General features: G+C 45.9%; 1 protein-coding gene across 2 annotated transcripts; it reads right to left on the bottom strand.

The window, feature by feature from the left end:
* Positions 1-9,805: 9,805 nt before the first annotated feature.
* On the bottom strand, positions 9,806-18,803 carry LOC147050500 (TBC1 domain family member 12-like). 2 transcript variants are annotated; one of them, XM_085921615.1, is made up of 13 exons: positions 17,599-18,803; positions 16,310-16,436; positions 15,927-16,021; positions 14,453-14,535; positions 14,242-14,359; positions 13,973-14,079; positions 13,723-13,809; positions 13,566-13,660; positions 13,425-13,496; positions 12,830-12,958; positions 12,658-12,767; positions 12,328-12,586; positions 9,806-11,063 (listed from the first exon to the last, which is right to left on the bottom strand). In XM_085921615.1, the coding sequence occupies exons 1-13, from the start codon at positions 18,459-18,461 to the stop codon at positions 10,992-10,994; spliced, it is 2,217 nt and encodes a 738-aa protein (XP_085777741.1). In that variant the 5' UTR covers positions 18,462-18,803; the 3' UTR covers positions 9,806-10,991. The 2 variants fall into 2 exon arrangements, with proteins under 2 accessions (XP_085777741.1, XP_085777742.1); XM_085921616.1 differs by having other exon boundaries at positions 17,626-18,803.
* Between the last annotated feature and the right edge of the window lie 175 nt (positions 18,804-18,978).

Genomic DNA, 18,978 nt, shown 5'->3' with positions numbered 1-18,978 from the left:
TAAGCTCAGTGTCAAGTGTGACAGCCTTTTTATTGCTAGTAAAATACTATAACTCAATTGCTTCACACTAGTTGCTAGCACAAGAAACCATTTCTTGTGCTGTGAGTTTGAGGGTTGTGTGCAGGATCTGAGCTGTTGACATTTTGCACTCTGCGTGACGTGAACAACAAAGCCAGCGATGATGAAGAGGAGAGAAGAGGGGCAAAGAAAGAGGAAGAAGAATAAAGAGGTGTTTTGCTCACGGTTATTTTTTTTTCTCCACCCGCAACACCCGCGTTGGCACGTTTGAGCGGAGAGGCCGACAGCCAATCGCTTTGTCCCGTTTGCGCCGTCGCCCAGCATCATTGGGGTCAAAGGCTGCTGCGCCTCCCAATTAATGAGCCCGGACACCCCCAGCCCCGAATGCAGCGGCACAGGTGCGCTATGAGGGCTTCCACGCGGTGGGTCGCGGCGAGGGCCCGGCGAATGCAGCAAATGGGCTGGCCGTTTCCCAGTGCTAACTGTTCACCCTTGTAATGAGATCATGCCTGCTGAAGGCTCCAGAACAAAAGGCTGTAAATTGTCATTAAATGCGCAGCGCTGCAGCCTCGGGCGGCCCCCTTTGATCGACGAGGCCTTTCATGGCCGCTAATAGCTCCTGACAGGCGCCGCCAACAGATTCTGTGACAAACTTGTCGACGAGGCCGAGGGGATTTTTGAACTTTGCCTACTTCTGCGGCCCGATCCTGTCCTGGTCCTGGCCTGGCTGTTCTGTCAAACAATCACACCCATGACCCAATTGAGCAGTGGTCCCTCCCCGATCACCTCAATGAGCTCTATGTTGGCCGGCTTTGTTTGGATGCTCATTAAACCCTCGCCTGCTTCCTGCCTTCAATACAAACACTGAGGCCGAAGGGGCGGAGGCACCACGCACGGGCCGCACCGGGGGGGGGCACTACAGGGCGCAGGTGCAAAGGCAGAGAGTTACTTTCCCACCGAGCGCTCATTAGGTCATGACAATCTGTTCTGACAAAGGACACGGCGTGACCCCCACCGCGCGCCAGCTTATCCGAATATGTCTTTTATAAGTGATGCCCAAGGCCCCCCACCCCCACCCGCCCGCCAACTCCTGAAGGCCGAGAGGATGGACGGCCAAGTGGCGACCTCATGAGAACTTTTCAGCGTCACATTTCATTCAAAGTCAAAGTCAGCTTTATTCTCAATTTCTTCACATGCCAAGACACACAGAGATCTAAATTGCGTTAGCCACTATCCCACGGTGACAAGACATATAACAAAACATCCAAAAAAACAACGATGGAGCAAGTGTGCATACAGCAGACAGTCAGAATATAGCGCAAGACTAGTGCAAGGCAGCCAACGCGGCCCAAAAGGTCAGGACGTTATGCAGCCGAGGGCGGAGGGGGGGAGAGATTTCAGGATCCTAACAGCCTGGAGGACGAAGCTGTTGGTGAGTCTGGTGGTGCGGGAGCGTTGGCTTCTGTACCTCTTCCCAGAGGGCAGCAGATCAAACAAAGCGTGAGCGGGGTGACTCACATCACACACAATCGTGGTCACCTTGCGGGTGAGACGGGAGGTGTAAATGTCCTTCAGGGAGGGGAGTGAAGCACCAATAATCCTACCGGCTGTGTTCACTATGCGCTGCAGGGCCTTCATGTTGTATTCAGTGCAGCTACCACCCCACACAGCGATACAACTGGAGAGGACGCTCTCAATGGTGCCACGGTAGAATGTGGTCAGGATGTGACAGTTTAGCACAAAGCCTGAAAGCTTCTATGCCTTACTTCCCCTCTGGTGCGAGTCTTTGGTCGAGAGTGGCCTTCATCTGCCAAATGGGTTGGATTTTGAGGCTAAGGTTGTGTAACATTGTGGAACTAACAGGCAGTGCTTCCTTGATTCCTCTTCACCCTACAACAGGCATGTCCAAAGTTTGGCCCGTGGGCCAAATCCAGCCCCCGGTCAGATTTCATTCGGCCCGCAGCTTCGGTCTTATAATGTATTATTTATGGCCCGCCTGCACTGTTAAATTAGATTAAAAAAAAAAAATGAAACTTGAAACTATAATTCCTTCTTTTATCAAAAGGTGGCAGCATCACTTTAATAATATCAGTCTGCATCCGTGCAGCGAACCCCTCTCCGCTCATTTTTGCCATGCCGACTACAAAGAAAACAAGGAAAGTTGACATTGAGGGCCGTCGCTTTCAAGAGAGATGGGAATTACAATACTTCACTGAAAATCAATGCAATTGTGTTTGTCAAATATGTAAAGACACGGTTGCCTTGTGTAAGGATTTCAATCTAAAGAGACTATACATGCTAACACATACGAAAAGCTAACAGGTGTCAGTGTCTGTGTGCTCGCCCCTCCCTCCCTGTGTCTACTCCCAATCTATCTACTAATCACAGTCACCTGCCTCTCGTTACCTGTCGCGTATTTAAGTCCTGTCTGCGTGTCATACACCTGTCGGATTGTTCTCGTCTCTAAACTCTTTCCTGTCTTTATCTTGTCCTTTTGTTCAGTTAGTCTTGTCCCTAGTCGAACATCTTATAGTCTGTCTTTGAGTTCTCCAATAAACCCTGGTCCAAGCTGCATTTGGTCGCCGTGCTCCATTCCTTCCATGACAACAGGGAGTGACCGCGCTGATAAAGTGAAGCAGCGCCAAGCTGAACTGGCATCACAACAGCGATTCAAGCCATGAAGTGCCCATGTTAATACTGTTGATGTTATGAACCTGTAGACATGACACAAACTATTACTTTGAAAGGTATTGTAAATGACAAGAGTAAATTTCACTTTTAAGTTTCAATAATAACAGACAACTTTGCATTTCTTATAACTCTTGTTTAAAATGTTCACGAGGCAAAAATTACAAATTAAAATTAATTTAAGGTACTTCATACAGTTTGTTCAATGTTATCTGACTCTTCAGATGTGAATGAAAGGCAAAATTTGTGTTTTTAGAGTTGTTCACATCTGCCTGAGTGGCTTATATTTGGTTACTTTGTCATTTGAAAAATAAAGACAATTGTGACAATTAAACTTGTTTTATACCTGTGTATTTGCATGACATTTTTGACAACTATTGGCCTCCCTTCACTTCATCAAATCTGGCTCTCCTTGCCAAATGTTTGGACACCCCTGCCCTGATCTCGAGAGTGCGCTCCAGAAATTGTGACGAGATTGTGTTCACAACTTGAAAAGCTAAGTCCCATGCAGAAAGGGCTTGGACTTAAGCAGAGGTGTCTTCTGATCAACAAGCCTTTTCCTGCAACTTTTGGCCTAACAGTGTTTTGGGGAGGCCAAAGAGGGGTGCTGTCACTCACATACCGCCAGTCGGCCTCGGTGCGCTTTTGGACCAGTCACTCGGCACTCATATGCAGCCAGTTGGCCTCATTTGGATCGGTCGCCACTTGTGTCATTCCAAGACAAAGATATCTTTCCAATTTGTTAGGGTTGGGATTAGGGTTGGTTTGATTGCACGCTGGCATGTTTTTGTTATGTGAGAGCTGAGCATTCAGGGCAGAATGTTTTCATTGCCACGCAAACACGTTAACAGCTAATTCTCTGTGTTGCAGTTGTTGACTCCTCAGTCACGAAAAGCGGATTTCCTCGGAGTGGACTTCGACCATTGATGCTTTATTTGGAAGCCGCCGCCCGCCTCCCCATCGTGCCATCTCGCAGACCCCTGGGGCAACGGCTCCCACTTCCTCTCCGGGTCCGCCTCCACAGGAAAGACCCCAGACTGGGATCGGTCGGGAGGCTACCGGCCCATCCCTCCCCTTTGGAAATACCTGAGCTGACAGGCTGCTATGGAGATTGACACATGCACACACATGCACACACATGCACACACACACAAACACACACACACACACACACACACACTGACGACACTATTTCGACAGCCCTTGTGTTTGGCAAGTCGTCGATGCCTTGCAGTTGATTGGTTCATTGTTTTCAATGGCGCGACGTCATCTGAAGGAGACATTTCCATGAAACGAGGAGACAGAGGAGCGCTGATTGTTGAGTTTGAGCTCCTCACATCTATGAGATGAGATGAGTAAATGATGAGCGACACCATTTAAACTAGTGATGTGAATTCCAGTTCTTTTAGGTGAACTGAATCTTTGGAATCAGTTCACTCCAAAGATTCAAATCGTTCAACGAATCGCACACACACGCACAAACACCCGTTTATTTTACAACATTCCGTGGAAACAACCCATACACATCAAACAATACAACTACACCCCCCCCCCCCCAAAAAAAAATAATTATATATCTATAATATATATTAATAATTGTCTCGGGTAATTAACACATTTCTTTCTATAATACAACACTTACACACATCCGCTGGCAACAGATGACTGTTGTCTCTCACCCAGTCGTGAACCGGAAGTTGCGTCTCTGACTTGAAGTACCGCCTCCATCTATCACTCGCTGCTGATTGGTCGTTCGCAAAGATTCACGAATGAGTGACAGACAGCATTGCCGTCATGCGCCATTGCCATCCGACACACGTTATGGGGACATTGATGTTTTAATTTTGTATTTATTGGCTTGTAGTTGGTGTTATTAAATCAAATCTGTTTGAATAAAAGGTTGAAAAAAAAACGTTATGCCGACATTTGTTAATTTTGGGGACACCAACTCATATAACAACGTAAAACACATATACATATTGTCATATAAAGCAGTAAACCAAATGTCTGATTTTTATGTTTTGTTTGGCGAATATAAAAAGAAGGAATAAAACCACCAGACAAGTTATAACATAAATGTTTATTAAAATAATAATAATAATAATAATAATAATAATAATAATAATAATAATAATAATAAAAGTACATCTCACCAGCAATCTAATGTGAAACTGCAGTCGATATATTGGATAACAATATTTAGGCAGATGTATGCATACACGTTATCTCAAACCCACTAGAAGTAAATTGTAAATTTACATGCTTACATAGTTCACGCTAGGAGACACAACATGTTCACTGACTGATCGGTTGATGCACGGGAAGTCAGTTCTCACGATGAATTGGAAAAACGAATCATACACTCAGTGATTCGTTCACTCACAGATTCGTTCGTTGGTGAACGGGAAATGCAATTCACAACTTGTTCGTGAACGGGAAATTACGTTATTTGCTTCTTCATTTTGTTTTACGGCGAGGTGGCACCAGCTTCAATGGACATTACCGACACTTACTGGTGAAAGTCATATGAACTGAAAAAAAGAACGAATCACTTTAGGAAGTGATTCGTTTACTCTCGTTCACTGAAAAGATTCGTTCCTTTGAACGAATCGTTCACTCACGAGCCAACACTATTTTAAACACTCTTTTGGGTCGCAGTTTGTGTTGCAGTCGCAGGCAAACCTGTTCCACAATCCGCTTGTTTGCTTGCATATGTGAGGGTTTGGATTTTTGGGCGAGGTTTTGCTGAACATGTGAAGGGTTAGGGTGCAAAGTGCTAAGAAGAGGAGCTGTAGACTGAAAGCGTCCACACCATTTACAGTCAGTCATATGCCAAGGTTTGGGCACCCATGATAATTTTCAAGATTTTTTCTTTATAAATCATTGGTTGTTCAATAAGCAGTTTCAATTAATTTTATCATATAGCAGACAAACACAGTGCTATTTGAGAAGTGAAATAAAGTTTTTAGGATTTTGAGAACGTGTGCAATCAGGAGCATAAATTTGGGCACCCCAACAAAATATTTAGTAGATCCTCCTTTTGCAGAAATAACAGCCTCTAAACCAGGGGTGGCCAACCCGCGGCTCTTTGCCTGGTTTCATGCGGCTCTTTTACGTTCATATTAACATTTGTGTTAGTGCGTGTTGCTTCGCTTGAGTTCAATATGGTATTTCCGTCAAACGCGTATGCGCATGAGGTGAAATCCCGCAAAGGAGGAGGGGCAAACCCATTTCAAAGCTTCAAATCTTCAGCGCCACTTCAGCTCACTTCATGCTAATATCGATAAGGATTTTTGCAAGCGCAAGTTGGACTTTGAAAAGTCAGGCAGAAAAACAGGTAAAGTTTTTCCCAAAAATTACGAAGCACTCAGAGACTGTCACGCTTGCATCGCATCAACTGGCTTAGAACATTGCACGGGCTAAAAAGCTGTACAATAAAGGGGAGTTCGTTAAAAAATGCCTCAGTGACGGTGTTGAAATCTTGTCTCCTGAAAAATAAAATGAATGGTATCAGACATCCAAAATAAAGAATTGCTTCGAGTAGCAACAATGGAAGACAAGCCAGATTTGAAGACAATTGTTCAAGGCAAGGAATGCACTAAGCAACAACATGCATAGTAAGTGAAAAAACGCTATTGTAAATTGTTGTTTTTGTTTGTGGACTTTATTGAACTGACAGTTTGTGTGTGTGAGAGAGAGTGCACACAATGGCCTGTGGTCTTAGTACCGTAGGAGTCAATATCTGTCATTATCATGTTAGTGCATGAAATGATTGTGTGTGTGTGTGCGCGTGTGTGTGTCTGCATGTGTGTGTGTGTGTGTGTGTGTGTGTGTGTGTGTGTGTGTGTGTGTGTGTGTGTGTGTGTGTGTGTAAGGGGGGGTGGGGGGGGGGTGATGTTCATGTGTGCTCATGTGTATGATGTGGCTCTTTGCGGTAACGCAGTAAAAAAAGGTGGCTCTTAGTCCCTGACTGGTTGGCCACCCCTGCTCTAAACACTTCCTATAGCTTCCGATGAGAGTCTGGATTCTGGTTAAAGGTATTTTTGTCCATTCTTCTTGACAAGACTTCTCCAGTTCAGTCAGGTATGATGGTTTTTGAGCATGGACAGCCCGCTTTAAATCACACCACAGATTTTCAATAATATCCAGGTCTGGGGACTGAGATGGTCATTTCAGAATGTTGGACTTGAATGCCTTAGTAGAATTTGAGCAGTGTTTGGGGTCTTGTCTTGTTGAAGTATCCAGCCCGTGCGCAACTTCAACTTTGTCACTGATTCTTGAACGTTGTTTGCAAGAATCCGCTGAATCCATGCAACCTTCAGCTTGAACAAGATTGCCAATACCTGCACTGGCCACACAGCCCCACAGCATGATGGAACCACCACCAAATTAGACTGTGGGTAGCAAGTGCTTGTCCTGGAATGCTGTGTTCTTCTTCCGCCATGCATACTGCTCCTTATGTCCAAATAACAAAATTTTAGTTTCATTAGTCCACAACACCTGATTCCAAAATGAAACTGGCTTGTCCAAATGTGCTGCAGCATACTTCAAGCGACTCTGTTTGTGGCATGTGGGCAGAAAAGGTTCCTGCCACATTATTCTCCCATACAGCATCTCCTTGTGCAAAGTGCGCTGAATAGTTGAACGTTGAACAGTGTCACCATCTGCAGCAAGATCATGTTGTAGGTCTTTGGAGCTGTTCTGTGGGTTGACTTTTGACTGTTCTGACCATCCTTCGCCTGTGCTTATCTGAGATTTTTCTTAGCCTGCCACTCCAAGCCTTAACTAAAACTGTGCCTGTGGTCTTCCATTTCCTCACTATGTATGTTCCTCACAGTGTGAAGTGATAGCTAAAATCTCTGAGCTAGCTTTTTGTATGCTTCCCCTAAACCATGACGATGAGCAATCTTTGTTTTCAGGTCATTTGTCAGATGTTTTGAGGCTTCAGAGAAGAAGCAAAGAGGAGAACAATTTGCAACTGGGCACCTTAAATACCCTGAACTGGAGATGTTTTGAAAAGGAGAATGTTCAAAATACCTTCAACCAGAATCCAGACTCTCATTGGAAGCTATAGGCTGGTATTTCTGCAAAAGGAGGATCTACTAAATATTGATGTCATTTTTCTGTTTAGGTGCCCAAATTTATGCACGTGCCTACTTTTGTTTAAGTAATGATTGTGCACTTTCTGTAAATCCTATGAACTTCATTTCATTTCTCAAATATCACTGTGTTTGTCTGCTATATGAAATATTTAACTGAAATTGCTGATCCGGACAACCAATGATTTATAAAGGAAAATCTTGAAAATTATAAGGGATGCCCAAACTTTTGCATTCAACTGTATGTACTTGTTCTGACAGTTTTGGTCGCTTTTATTTTCATGCAAAACTCACACAGTTGTCTTCAATGCGTATATACTTGTGTGTTCTTTTTCGTTGACTACTACGTGACTACAGTATGAGTACAGATATGCTTGGTGGTGAATAACATTCTATTTCTTCAGACAGTACTGTCTGGAAGTCATTTTTTGACCCCTGGGAGTGTAAAGGTTATCATCTTCACCCCCATCTCCATTCTCTGTACCTCAAGAGCCAACTGGCCTTCTTCGCACCGGCAACAACGACAGCCTCCATATTATTTGCACACTGCATTCTGTATGGCTGTCAGCTCTCTCACTTTTTTTTTTATGTTCCTTGTATTATGTTTTGTTTTTCTAATGTCAATTTTTGTCCAATTTGATGGTGACACTTTTGTAAAACAAGAATGTCTTTCATTTTTAAAATTTTCATTTTGGTTTATTATTTTCCACAATTTTTACTCCTGAAGAGTCGGATAAGTGAATGCCCTGCTTGATAAATATTTGTTTGAAATTGACCATTTGTTTTCCTGGATTAGGCGCACTGGATTATAAAGCGCACCCTCATTGATTTTTTTATTTTAGACATTATTCCATTTATAAGGGGCACCGGAGTAAAAGGCACATAAAATAGAAGCTATACTGCAACAAACTGAGGTTGACTAGGTTTGCGGTATGCATCCACTGGCCAATAACCAATGAGCCTTCTGTAAACAATCGCATTTCTCAAACTATCTCCTATAAAATGATCAGAACTGACTAAAGTTTGATCTAATGCATTGGTATTGCTTACCTGTGTTTCCCTTCCATATCGATCTGTAAATTTACTCGAAACATTAACAGAGCAGCCTATTTTGACATGAAATAGCCTCGTGCGTATAGCAGCTATCACTATAGCATTAGCCAGCCTCAAACTCCCATGAGCCTCAGCTCGCAGACTCCCATGAGCCTCAGTAAAGTGTAAATCGCGTTTCTCAAACGATCTCCTATAAAATGATCGGAACTGTCTAAAGTTCGATCTAACACATTGGTACTGCTTACCTGTGTTTCCCTTCCATATCAATCCGTAAATTTACTCGAAACATTAACGGAGCAGCCTAATTTGACATGAAATAGCCTCACGGGTACAACAGCTATTTAGTGACGCCCCCTGACCACGGTTGCCGTAATGCTGGGAAGCGACGCAACCTTGTAATTTACTAGTCGTACTAAAACGTACTGAAACATTTTGGCAAAGCACTGTGTACAACCAGTATGGCTCAACAAATTCATCAATTGATCCATATATAAGGCGCACTGTCGGCTTTTGAAAAAATTTTAGGTTTTTAGGTGCACCTTATAGTCCGGAAAATACGGTACATTAAATACACTAAAGCCCAACATAAGGCCAAGCAGTGAATAGACATCTCAACAAAATAAAGCCAAACTATAAAGCTAGAAGTAAATAAAAATGACCATGTTTAGATTTTTTTCATGAAAAAAAAAAGACCTTGGCCTTTTTGTATATATAAAAAAAAAAGACTATGTTTAGTAAGTATAGTATGACTTCTTTTTTATATATATATAAAAAAATACCATGTATGGTCAGGATTTGTCTTACTAATAAGAATGACCATGACATAAGGCTATTTTTAATAAGCTAACACCTAACATTGACCCTCGATGACTTCTAACAAAATGACCATGTACAATAAGGCTTTTTATAGTAAAATGTTTCTATAGTAACTCATAATGAAGAGGCCATTTTTGTCGTTCTTCTGTGCTTTATTTACATAACTTTAAAGCGTTAGAAAAAAACTGTACATTACAAGTTTACAATAAATGCTCAAAAGCATTGTCCCGACGTATGGGAAAACAAATAAGTTTGAATCGAACTTAATTGTGTGACTTCCATCCATGGGGCTTCACCAACAACATCCAATTGCTCAAATCACAATGTATGATTGACGAATGACTGTCAATTTGTCATCATTAAAATCTTTCCTAGCTGGAACGCTGCTCCCTGCTGATCGGGAGTGTGACAACAAGCACTCGGGACTGGTTGGGCGGTTGCCAGTGGGTCCTAGCGGTGTTCTTTGTTGCCATTCATGGAGTGCTTGTGAGGGGACGAAACGTCAGACCCGCAAGGAGGACCACGGAGGCTGCCTGCTTCACTTACACTTTGGACTTTTCACACTGACTTTGGCAAGTTTTGCTTGACGCAGCAAAATCATTTTCATGACGATTGTTCATTAATCGTGATTGTTGATGATTTGGTGTTGTTTAATACAAGGGGAACAAAACAGCTTACATATTTTTCCTCCCGCAGATGAAACCAACTTGCGTGGACCATGAATGGATTGAGTCGGTTACCGCTTTGTTTTGTAACAGAGACTCTGAAAATGTTGCTTGTTTTCCAACATAAACATGAATGACAAAAAATGTCTGCTTTTGATGAGACACAAAAGCGAATCCGAATCTGATTTCAGAGTGTAATCTTGAGGTTGAAATCTATTTGGACGTTTTGAAGTTGGACATATTTGCTAATATAGTGAATTGTTTCATTGTAAAAAGTTGAAATGGTCTTGGATTTTTTGGAGACGTGACCAACACAACTTTTACAGTCGATGCCCGCGCAGCCGTCCGTCCTCAAGGAGTGCTAGCGACTTAGCAAGTTACACGCAAGATGGATGCATCTCTCAATTACGAGTTCCATGTCGTGCCTGTGCATGGCATTAAAACAGAACATGTTTAAGTTGTCACTCAGCTTTCATCGTGTGGGTTGTGCATGTCACATTGTTAAAATGTGCCTTTGTTCTCCTTTGACAGGCCCCAAAAAATCTTTCACGCCCTCAAACATTAACAAAAAGCGCAAGATGACAAAATGTATGGGGGGGAGTCCCGCTGGATGGGAGGGATGACGACGACGCTACTATAGGGTTGGCTAGCATTAGCTTCTGAGAGCAGGGCTTCCGATGTTGTCCGTGTCTTTGTTTTTATCTTTCGGCAGCGATGAGAAGACCTGAAAGCACAAGGACAAAATGACTGACAGGCTGCCTCCTAACTCAAAAGGCTTGTTCTTCATTGAAATAAACCAAGCGCCCCGAACCCAGCCATCTGTTATGTTGGCCACTTCATTTCCATGAGGGTAGTCAATCCCAGCATGTCTTTGGAATGTGTGAGGAAACCGGGAGCTGAAATGTGAGGCGTCGTGAGTGCGCCACCATTTCTAACCAGTGCTCAACCATGTTCCAGCAAAAATAAGACTTCTTGCAATGGGGGACCGATATTATACTTTGGAGTTTTTGATCTAATAACATCATGTAAAATAATGGGTTTTGTACTTTGGACTCTCTGATCTAATGACATCATGAAAAAGACTGCATGGGCTCACTCAGCCAAAAAGCATGTGCCTGCCAGGAGGACACAGTCAAGTGGATCGGCAAGCGCCATCTTGTGGCCTGGCTTGTGTAACGCACCCTATGTGACATAATACATCCCAAATCATCAATAATTTAATAATAACAACTTCATTAATAATTCTGCCATTGAAATTACTGTGGATAGTGTGTAACGCACCCTATGCGACAATGCATAATACGGCCCGAACATTCAATAATTTAATAATAATTTAATTAATAATTTTGCCAGGCGGCTCGGTGGTCCAGTGGGTTGCACGTCCACCTCACAGTTAGGAGGGTGCGGGTTTGATTCCACCTCCGGCCCTCCCTGTGTGGAGTTTGCATGTTCTCCCCGTGTCCGCATGGATTTTCTCCGGGCACTCCGGTTTCCTCCCACATCCCAAAAACATGCTTGATAAGCCAATTGAGCACTCCAAATTGTCCTTAGGTGTGAGTGCGAGTGCGGATGGTTGTTCGTCTCTGTGTGCCCTGCGATTGGTTGGCAACCGGTTCAGGGTGTCCCCCGCCTACTGCCCGATGACGGCTGGGATAGGCTCCAGCACGCCCGCGACCCCGTGGGGACTAAGCGGTTCAGAAAATGGATGGATGAATAATTTTGCTGTGGATAGGTGACCCCGCCGTCGGCTTCCTTATTTTTGCCAATTACAACAAATGAGCGGGAGCCCGGCCGTGTTTTTGGTATCATCCCCTTCAGGGAAACCCACAACCAAGCGTTTTTTTGGTCAGTATTCACACGAGTGAGCCCAGAAGACGTCAATGCCCGCAGAAAGCACTTTACAGATAATCCAGCTCAAAGTGGGCTTTTCTTGTGCCATTGTACCGCTCTATCTCAGTCACGTTTGTTTGTTGTCTTTTTGCACCAACCTGAGCCCAGCGGCGATTCCTGCTGATCATGTGCGTGGCGGCCATGGCGGCGAAGAGCGCGTGTGCCTGGAGGTCTTCGGGCAGCCGGCTGAGGAATTGCGCCATGCGGATAAAGTCCATCTGCAGCAGGACGTCCTGGAAGAGGCGTAGGATGCCCAGGCCTGTCCGGAAAAGGCTCTCCTCGCCGTCGCGGCAGAAGACGTCCCACACACGGCACGCCACGTCCAGAGGCAGGGATTTGCTGTACAGCGTGAAGATCCTGCCACCGCCACCCACGCAGATGCTAGGGTGAGAGCCCTGCTCTCGCCACTGGGCTGTCGGCCGACTCACCAGTCGATCAAGTAAAGGTCGGGCGTCAGCTTGTTGCTTCTGAAGTGGCTGAAGAGGCGCGGGAGGTTCTCCTCAAAAAACACCTCGAACACGGCGAAGTACTTCAGCATCTGAAACGTCCCACCCCACGTCACACATTCATGCATGCGTGAGAGCGAGTGAGCGAGCGTACCAGGTCGTGGTCGACGCGGTAGAAGGCCATCTGGCACGGTTTGTTGAGCAGGTTGGCAAAGGTGACGAAGGCGTCAGCCTCCTCTAGGTTGAGGATGAGGACGGCAGCGATGAAGGACATCCCCTGAACCTGCGCAAAGACGCAACGTAGTGTACACGCGTGCCACGCACACTCACGCTGTTTGAAGCCAAGGTGCGGGTGGGTCGGGTACTCCTTTGACCTCAAGCTATGCGCTTGAATTGGATACTGAAAAGCGACGGGTTTGCATGAGTACGTGCCAAAGTGCTTTGTGCTACTTGAGTGCCATAAGCTCCCTTGCGCAATGACAAGAGTTGGGATGGATTGACGGCGCCTCGCTCACAACCATCGCAATCCTGCGCACGTGCTAAAAATGTTATGGAGAGCCAGAACAAGTGATCCAAATTCCAAAATTATGAAGCGAGACGTGGCCCAATATGTAATGGCCCCAACACAGACGTTGGGATGGCAGGCCAAAAATGTGCAACATTGAGGTCAACACATATTGAGGGCTTTTTGTCAAAATACATATTTGCAAACTAAACTAAGAGTGAGCATGCGTGCGTGTCAGACCTACATATCCGATGTCAGGTCGGTAGCATGTGTACGCTCCCAACATGCTGTGGAGGACATCGTGGAAGGGACCGCCCTGCGCGCATGGAAAGAGGAGGATGTGAAAGGCAGCACTTGCTGTCAGGCGATGGTGGTGCAGCCAAACCTTCTGGAAGATGAAGAGCGACGGAAAGGTTCTAGAGATATCCAGCTTGATGAGGTCAAGGCTGGATTCTCTGTCTGCCAGCGATGTGCCGCCGTCTGTCGAGGAAAGCACAGAGTTCAAAGGCGGGCATGCTGCGGTGAGGGGGGGGGGGTCCCACCGCTCTCGCTGTCATTGTTGACCGAGCTGGTCTCACTGTAGCTCCTCCATTTTTCTTTGGCGCGACACAGGAAGATGTCATACAGCTCTGTGGGAACACAACACACAAAGATGTCAAAGTGGCCCTCGCACTCGATGAGCCTTGGAAGGAAACATCTGAGGAGCCGGTTTGGCTCCAGCATCAACTACACCGCCGTATGGAAGGCGTCAAAGATGACTGCAGTTAGATTGGGGGGAGGCGGCCCACGTACCCGCCGTGATGTTGAGCTCATTTCCGATGGCAAGGCTCCACACGCGTCCTCGCACGCCGGGAGGGAGGCCTTGCCACCACAAGTCCCTCACGCGACGTGTGGCCTTCCTACACACATGCATGCGTGTGCGCACACACACACACACACACACACACACACACACACACACACACACACACACACACACCTCAATGGTGAGTGCACGGTCTCACAGAAGGTAATCACAAACTATATGTCACGGTGAACAATTATGACAGGGAGGCACGCACACAGAGTTCCAGTGCGGCAGGATGTGCGTGTTCCAGACCACCATGGCATTGGAGATGCTGTCTTCGTGTCGATGTCTCTCCTTCATCTGACGCCTTTTCTTCTGTGCGTCCTTCAACTCTGACACATGCAAAATAAACACAATCAGCATTTTCTTAGCAGAAAATGGATGAATGATTTTTTTCTCCTTCTCTTTCAAAGTGTGCGCATTACCTCTCCTCTTGGCCCCGGCCACCATCTCCTCATACTCGAGCTTGTGTCTTTGAGTTTCCTCCTCAGATTTGGCGGGAAGGTTCCTTGAGAGCCAATCAGACAGAGGTACATGCATCAGGTCACTCAATCACACTCCCACAACCCTACACAGACAGAGTGCAGAAGGCCACAACGAAGGGAGAACGCCCAACCTGATCATACTCCCGGCGGTGCTATGAGTTGCGGTCACTTGTAGTGGCACTCAAGTTTGCTGGCATTACGACTACTTGCTAGCCACCATGTAGCTACCACTTGTAGTATGACAACTACTTGTACTTGATTACTACATGCTCTATTATCGCTCAGAGTATCACTGCAGGTACTGCTTATTCTACTTGTACCACGACACCTACCGCAAGTTGTGACAATAGCAGCTGCTAATCCTGGTCGTGTACCTGCAACTACAGTAATCCCTTGCTACTTCACCTATCACAGCATCGCTCTAGTGCGGATTTTTTTTAGACAAATATTGCAGATAGATTCGGTGCATCGTGGGTATTTTTTTTCTTTTTATGTCTCACACACACATACAGGAATGAAGCACACAAGATAGGCAAGTGCACCCCTCCATCATCAGCGACATCGGGCGTCACTTGGAGCGCGTGGCTTTGTCTGTCCATATGACATTAAGGGCCAATGGGAACATGTGTTCTTGCAGCTGATTGGCTTCTCACTACAATTCAGCTCAGCACTGTCTGTGTGAACATATCAGACTTGCGCTTCATCAAAGAATTGTTTTTTAATTTGAGACTTTAGTGAAAATGTTTATAAAAGTGTTTAAGTAGTTAGTAAATAAGAACGTTTCTGAAAGTCAGTTTGTCTTTAAAAATGTTCACAAAAGTGAACTAAATAGTTAGTAAAACAAGAATGTTTCTTGACTTTAAAATGTTGCTAAAGTGTTTAAAAATAAAAATAAATAGTATTTAATAGACAATAAAGTGTTTAAAACAACAATAAAGGTTAAAAGTCTTGTGTGGATATATTGTAACAATATGTTTACGATTATTGTCTATTTTCTTATTTATTTCAATAAAGAATATTTCTAAAAGTCAATTTGACTTTACAATGTTTACAAAAGCGTTTAAAAATACAAAAACACGTTTAAAAGTACATAAAAGTGCTTGAAAATGAAATAAAAGTTCATAAAATCCTTGTGTGGATATTGTAATAATGTATGTTCTCTACTTTGCGGATTTTCACCTATCGCGTGTGGGCGTGGAACCAATTAACCGCGATAAACAAGGGATTACTGTACATCTAGTACCTAGCAGGGCCACGACTTGCTACTTGACTTGTTAGATTTGACACAACTATTTCGAGCCAAAGGGGCAAAAGAAAGCTTGGCTGGCGCTATGTGTACTATTTGGACAACTTCCTGGTTCTTATGGAGCCAGATGCTGAAGCTTCAACTAGCACTTGCACCAGAGGTACTGACGGTGGGCGATCCTCCAGAATGAGGGCTGTGGTGGAGAGGGGCTCGAAGTCAAAGTTCTTCCTCCTGCCTGCCGCTGGGGGGCGTCGAAGGGACACCTGTGCACAATCAAACACAGACAGTGTCACTCAACCAGTCAGCATTGGGGGCCGCAGTCAGTTTCGGAACGAAAGCTGTGTCCAGTGGCGAGACTGACTGGGACACCTTTCACAGATTTGGATTTAAATCACGTGGACTGGCGACCAATCCATTTTATGTCTACATGTGCTTTGCCATTGACCGCTGACCAGTCCGCGCTGTCCAAACGAGGCCCACCTCTGCCGGAGTCTTTTCCCGGGTGTCAGACAGGCTCCCCTGAACCCGCACGTGGACATACTCATACCAACCTGCTCCGTGGAGGACGAGGGTGCAGTTCCTCCTTCTCCTGCATCTCTGGGTTTGCCAAACAGTCGCCGCGCCGGCGCATCGTGGGACAGTGAAGCTGATTCTTTGGCTCTCATAGGGAACAGGCTTCTGTAAACGGGGACAGCGCAAGTTTAAAGTAGAAAGAGGAAGCGCGGGCAAAGGCAGGCGGGAAGTGTGACATGGCGTGAGGTGTTGCGCCATGTCTCCGTGGTAACGCACACGCATTGCAGGGAGTGCGGCTCTTCCGAATCACTGTGTGTAGTCCCGTCATTACGCTGCTCAAGGCCCACATTTTTACAATGACTCCAATAATCATCTAGAGATTTTATCTGTTAAATTCAGCGACGGATAGGATCAAAATGTTGACTTTCCATCCATTATTCAAACTGCTTCGTCCTCGATACAAAAATAGGACATTATTTCACATTGATGGTGCAGAAAATGCTACAACCTATTCTGGTTCAGTTGCCCATTTGGTCTGTAACAGCCATCAGAAAACTCGGAATGCCTTCTCATAAAAGCGCGTGCTGGACTATTTCAGACTTACTTTGAAAGTATGTACAGTACGCAAAGATCATCAATCTGCTTTCATGGGGGACAACAGAAATTCCACCATTTCAAAAGAATCAAGGTCTCTATATGACTAATTAATGAGCAAAACAGTGGTTGATTAATTTCGCAAATCTGTTGATTCAGATGAAGTGTCTCACCTCGCACTTTCACATTTAAATGATTTGAGGCAGATAGCGTACTTGCCTCTGTCAGACAAAATATTGTCTTCAGAATTGAAACTGGGTTGTTAATTACTAACAGAACAGCAAATAATCAATGAATTAATGACTAAGCAATAATCTTATAATGTAAAATTATCCAAATCCTTGTCATTATAGCCCCGGTGAATGCTGACTTCCTCTATTTGTGACATTTGCAACGTTGGCTTTAGCTTTGGAAATCACCAATCGACATTTTTGGCTTATTTGCAGGCGGATGTTACATACAAAGCAAGACAGAAGCGAAACCCAAAATCCATTTTACGTAGGTACACTTGGTGCACTGTCAATTGGAGATGGTGTCATGTTTTTTTAAATAAATGTAAAAAAATGGAAAAAAAATATTGTAGCTACTCGATGACATACATAATCGTTAGTCGCAGCCCTAAGATGACTCTTTAGTAGTATGTCCTCTTTGGTAATTAAAAGGACATAAAAGAAGTTCCTCGCACATTTGCCAAATCCCTCGCACTACGTTCGTTGGTGTTCAAGCGTTGTACCTGGTGAAGAAGTGAACAATTCCGAACCTCTTGGGAGCGAGAGCGGTCTCGTCGCAGCTGCCCTGCACTCTGAGGTCCGATTCGGGTGCACTCTGGCGGCGGCCCGCATCGAAAGCTCCCCGAAATTCGCCGCCCTGCTCCCCGAAGCATAAGTCCCCCTGGTCGGCGGGCGACAGCGGCGTAGCATCACAGCTGAGCGACGTGCTAAGGTTCGCTTCGGTCCTCAACGTATGAGGCCTGACGACCCAGGCAGGCTCGACACTGTCCACCTCTTCCTCGGAGGGCGAGGTGTCGTCGTCGCTCAGTTCGGAGGAGGCCGACGGCTCTGGTGAGGCCGGTCCAGCGGCTCTACGGGCCGGCTCGGGAGGGTCCGCGAGGACGGGCGGGTCGCTGCGGTTGTCTCGGGCTTCGGTAGCGGCATGACAGCCTCCATTGACGACCGCCGTCGGCCAGTCTGAGACGCCGTCGTCAGCACACCCGTTGAGCATGATGCCTGGCTGCGGTTCCGAGCGAGGACACGTCTCCGCTACTTTTCCCGAGCACGGCGGCCCGACGGAAGCCGTCGACTCGGATGACACTCGAGCCCTGCACGCAGCTGGACAGGAAGCGGGGAGGCCGGTCCCTCTTCCAGCCGCCGCCACCTCCACCTCACCCCACGACTCGGCGCTTCCATTAAGACCGCGTCGGTCCCGGAGGCAGCGCTCCGCTAAGTCCAACATCCCGACAGCGTCGTCACCTTTTCTACACGTCACGGAACATTTGAGAGCCAACGCCGCGACTGGTCGTCTGACGACGCCGCCATCCTCCTCGTTGTCGTTCACGTCGACGACCACAGAGCCCGCGGGCTCCCTCGGCGCCGCCATGCATGAGTCTCAGGCCCACTGACCGGCTCGCGCCTCGAACCGCCCGGTCGGTCCAGCAGCACAGCGAGAAGCGGTTAGCATCTTCGTCGCATTTTAGCCGCACGCGCCAGGGAGGGGGCGGTGGGGGGCTTACTGATGCTATCCGGGCACGACGCACTCATTTAAGGCAACACAGCATTCTCAGGCGGAGCGAGTTAGTGTCGGTCTGAGGACAAAAGGGCGACAAATGTCATCAACGTCGCCTGCCGTCGTTTTTTCCCCTCATCTGTTGCCGACTGCGGTGGTATGCCAGCAACGGTTCAACGCCATCTTGAAAAATACCGTAACAATGACGTCACTGACAAATCACTCGCTTTTTTATGCAGTAGCGACACCAAATGTTCATAATTGAAACTACACCAGCAATCCTTCAACTCAAAGCGCCCAACAATGACGTCACTGGCGACTCACCCCTTCCTCCTTTTTCATGCAGTAGTGATACTAATTGGCCACATCTAGAACAACACCAGCAATCCTT

This window comes from Syngnathus leptorhynchus, chromosome 10 (assembly GCF_054491065.1).
Source record: "Syngnathus leptorhynchus isolate UIUO chromosome 10, UIUO_Slep, whole genome shotgun sequence".
NCBI lineage: Eukaryota > Metazoa > Chordata > Actinopteri > Syngnathiformes > Syngnathidae > Syngnathus > Syngnathus leptorhynchus.
Note: the sequence above shows the minus strand (reverse complement) of the source record. Positions and strands in the feature narration are given on the sequence as shown.

Coding starts and splice junctions, on each gene's coding strand:
- LOC147050500 (XM_085921615.1), bottom strand. CDS start 18,461: ATGGCGGCGCCGAGGGAGCCCGCGGGCTCTGTGGTCGTCGACGTGAAC. Junction 13,661..13,722: donor CAACAATGACAGCGAGAGCG/GTGGGACCCCCC, acceptor TTTCCTCGACAG/ACGGCGGCACATCGCTGGCA. Junction 12,587..12,657: donor GACCTTTACTTGATCGACTG/GTGAGTCGGCCG, acceptor TGGCGGTGGCAG/GATCTTCACGCTGTACAGCA.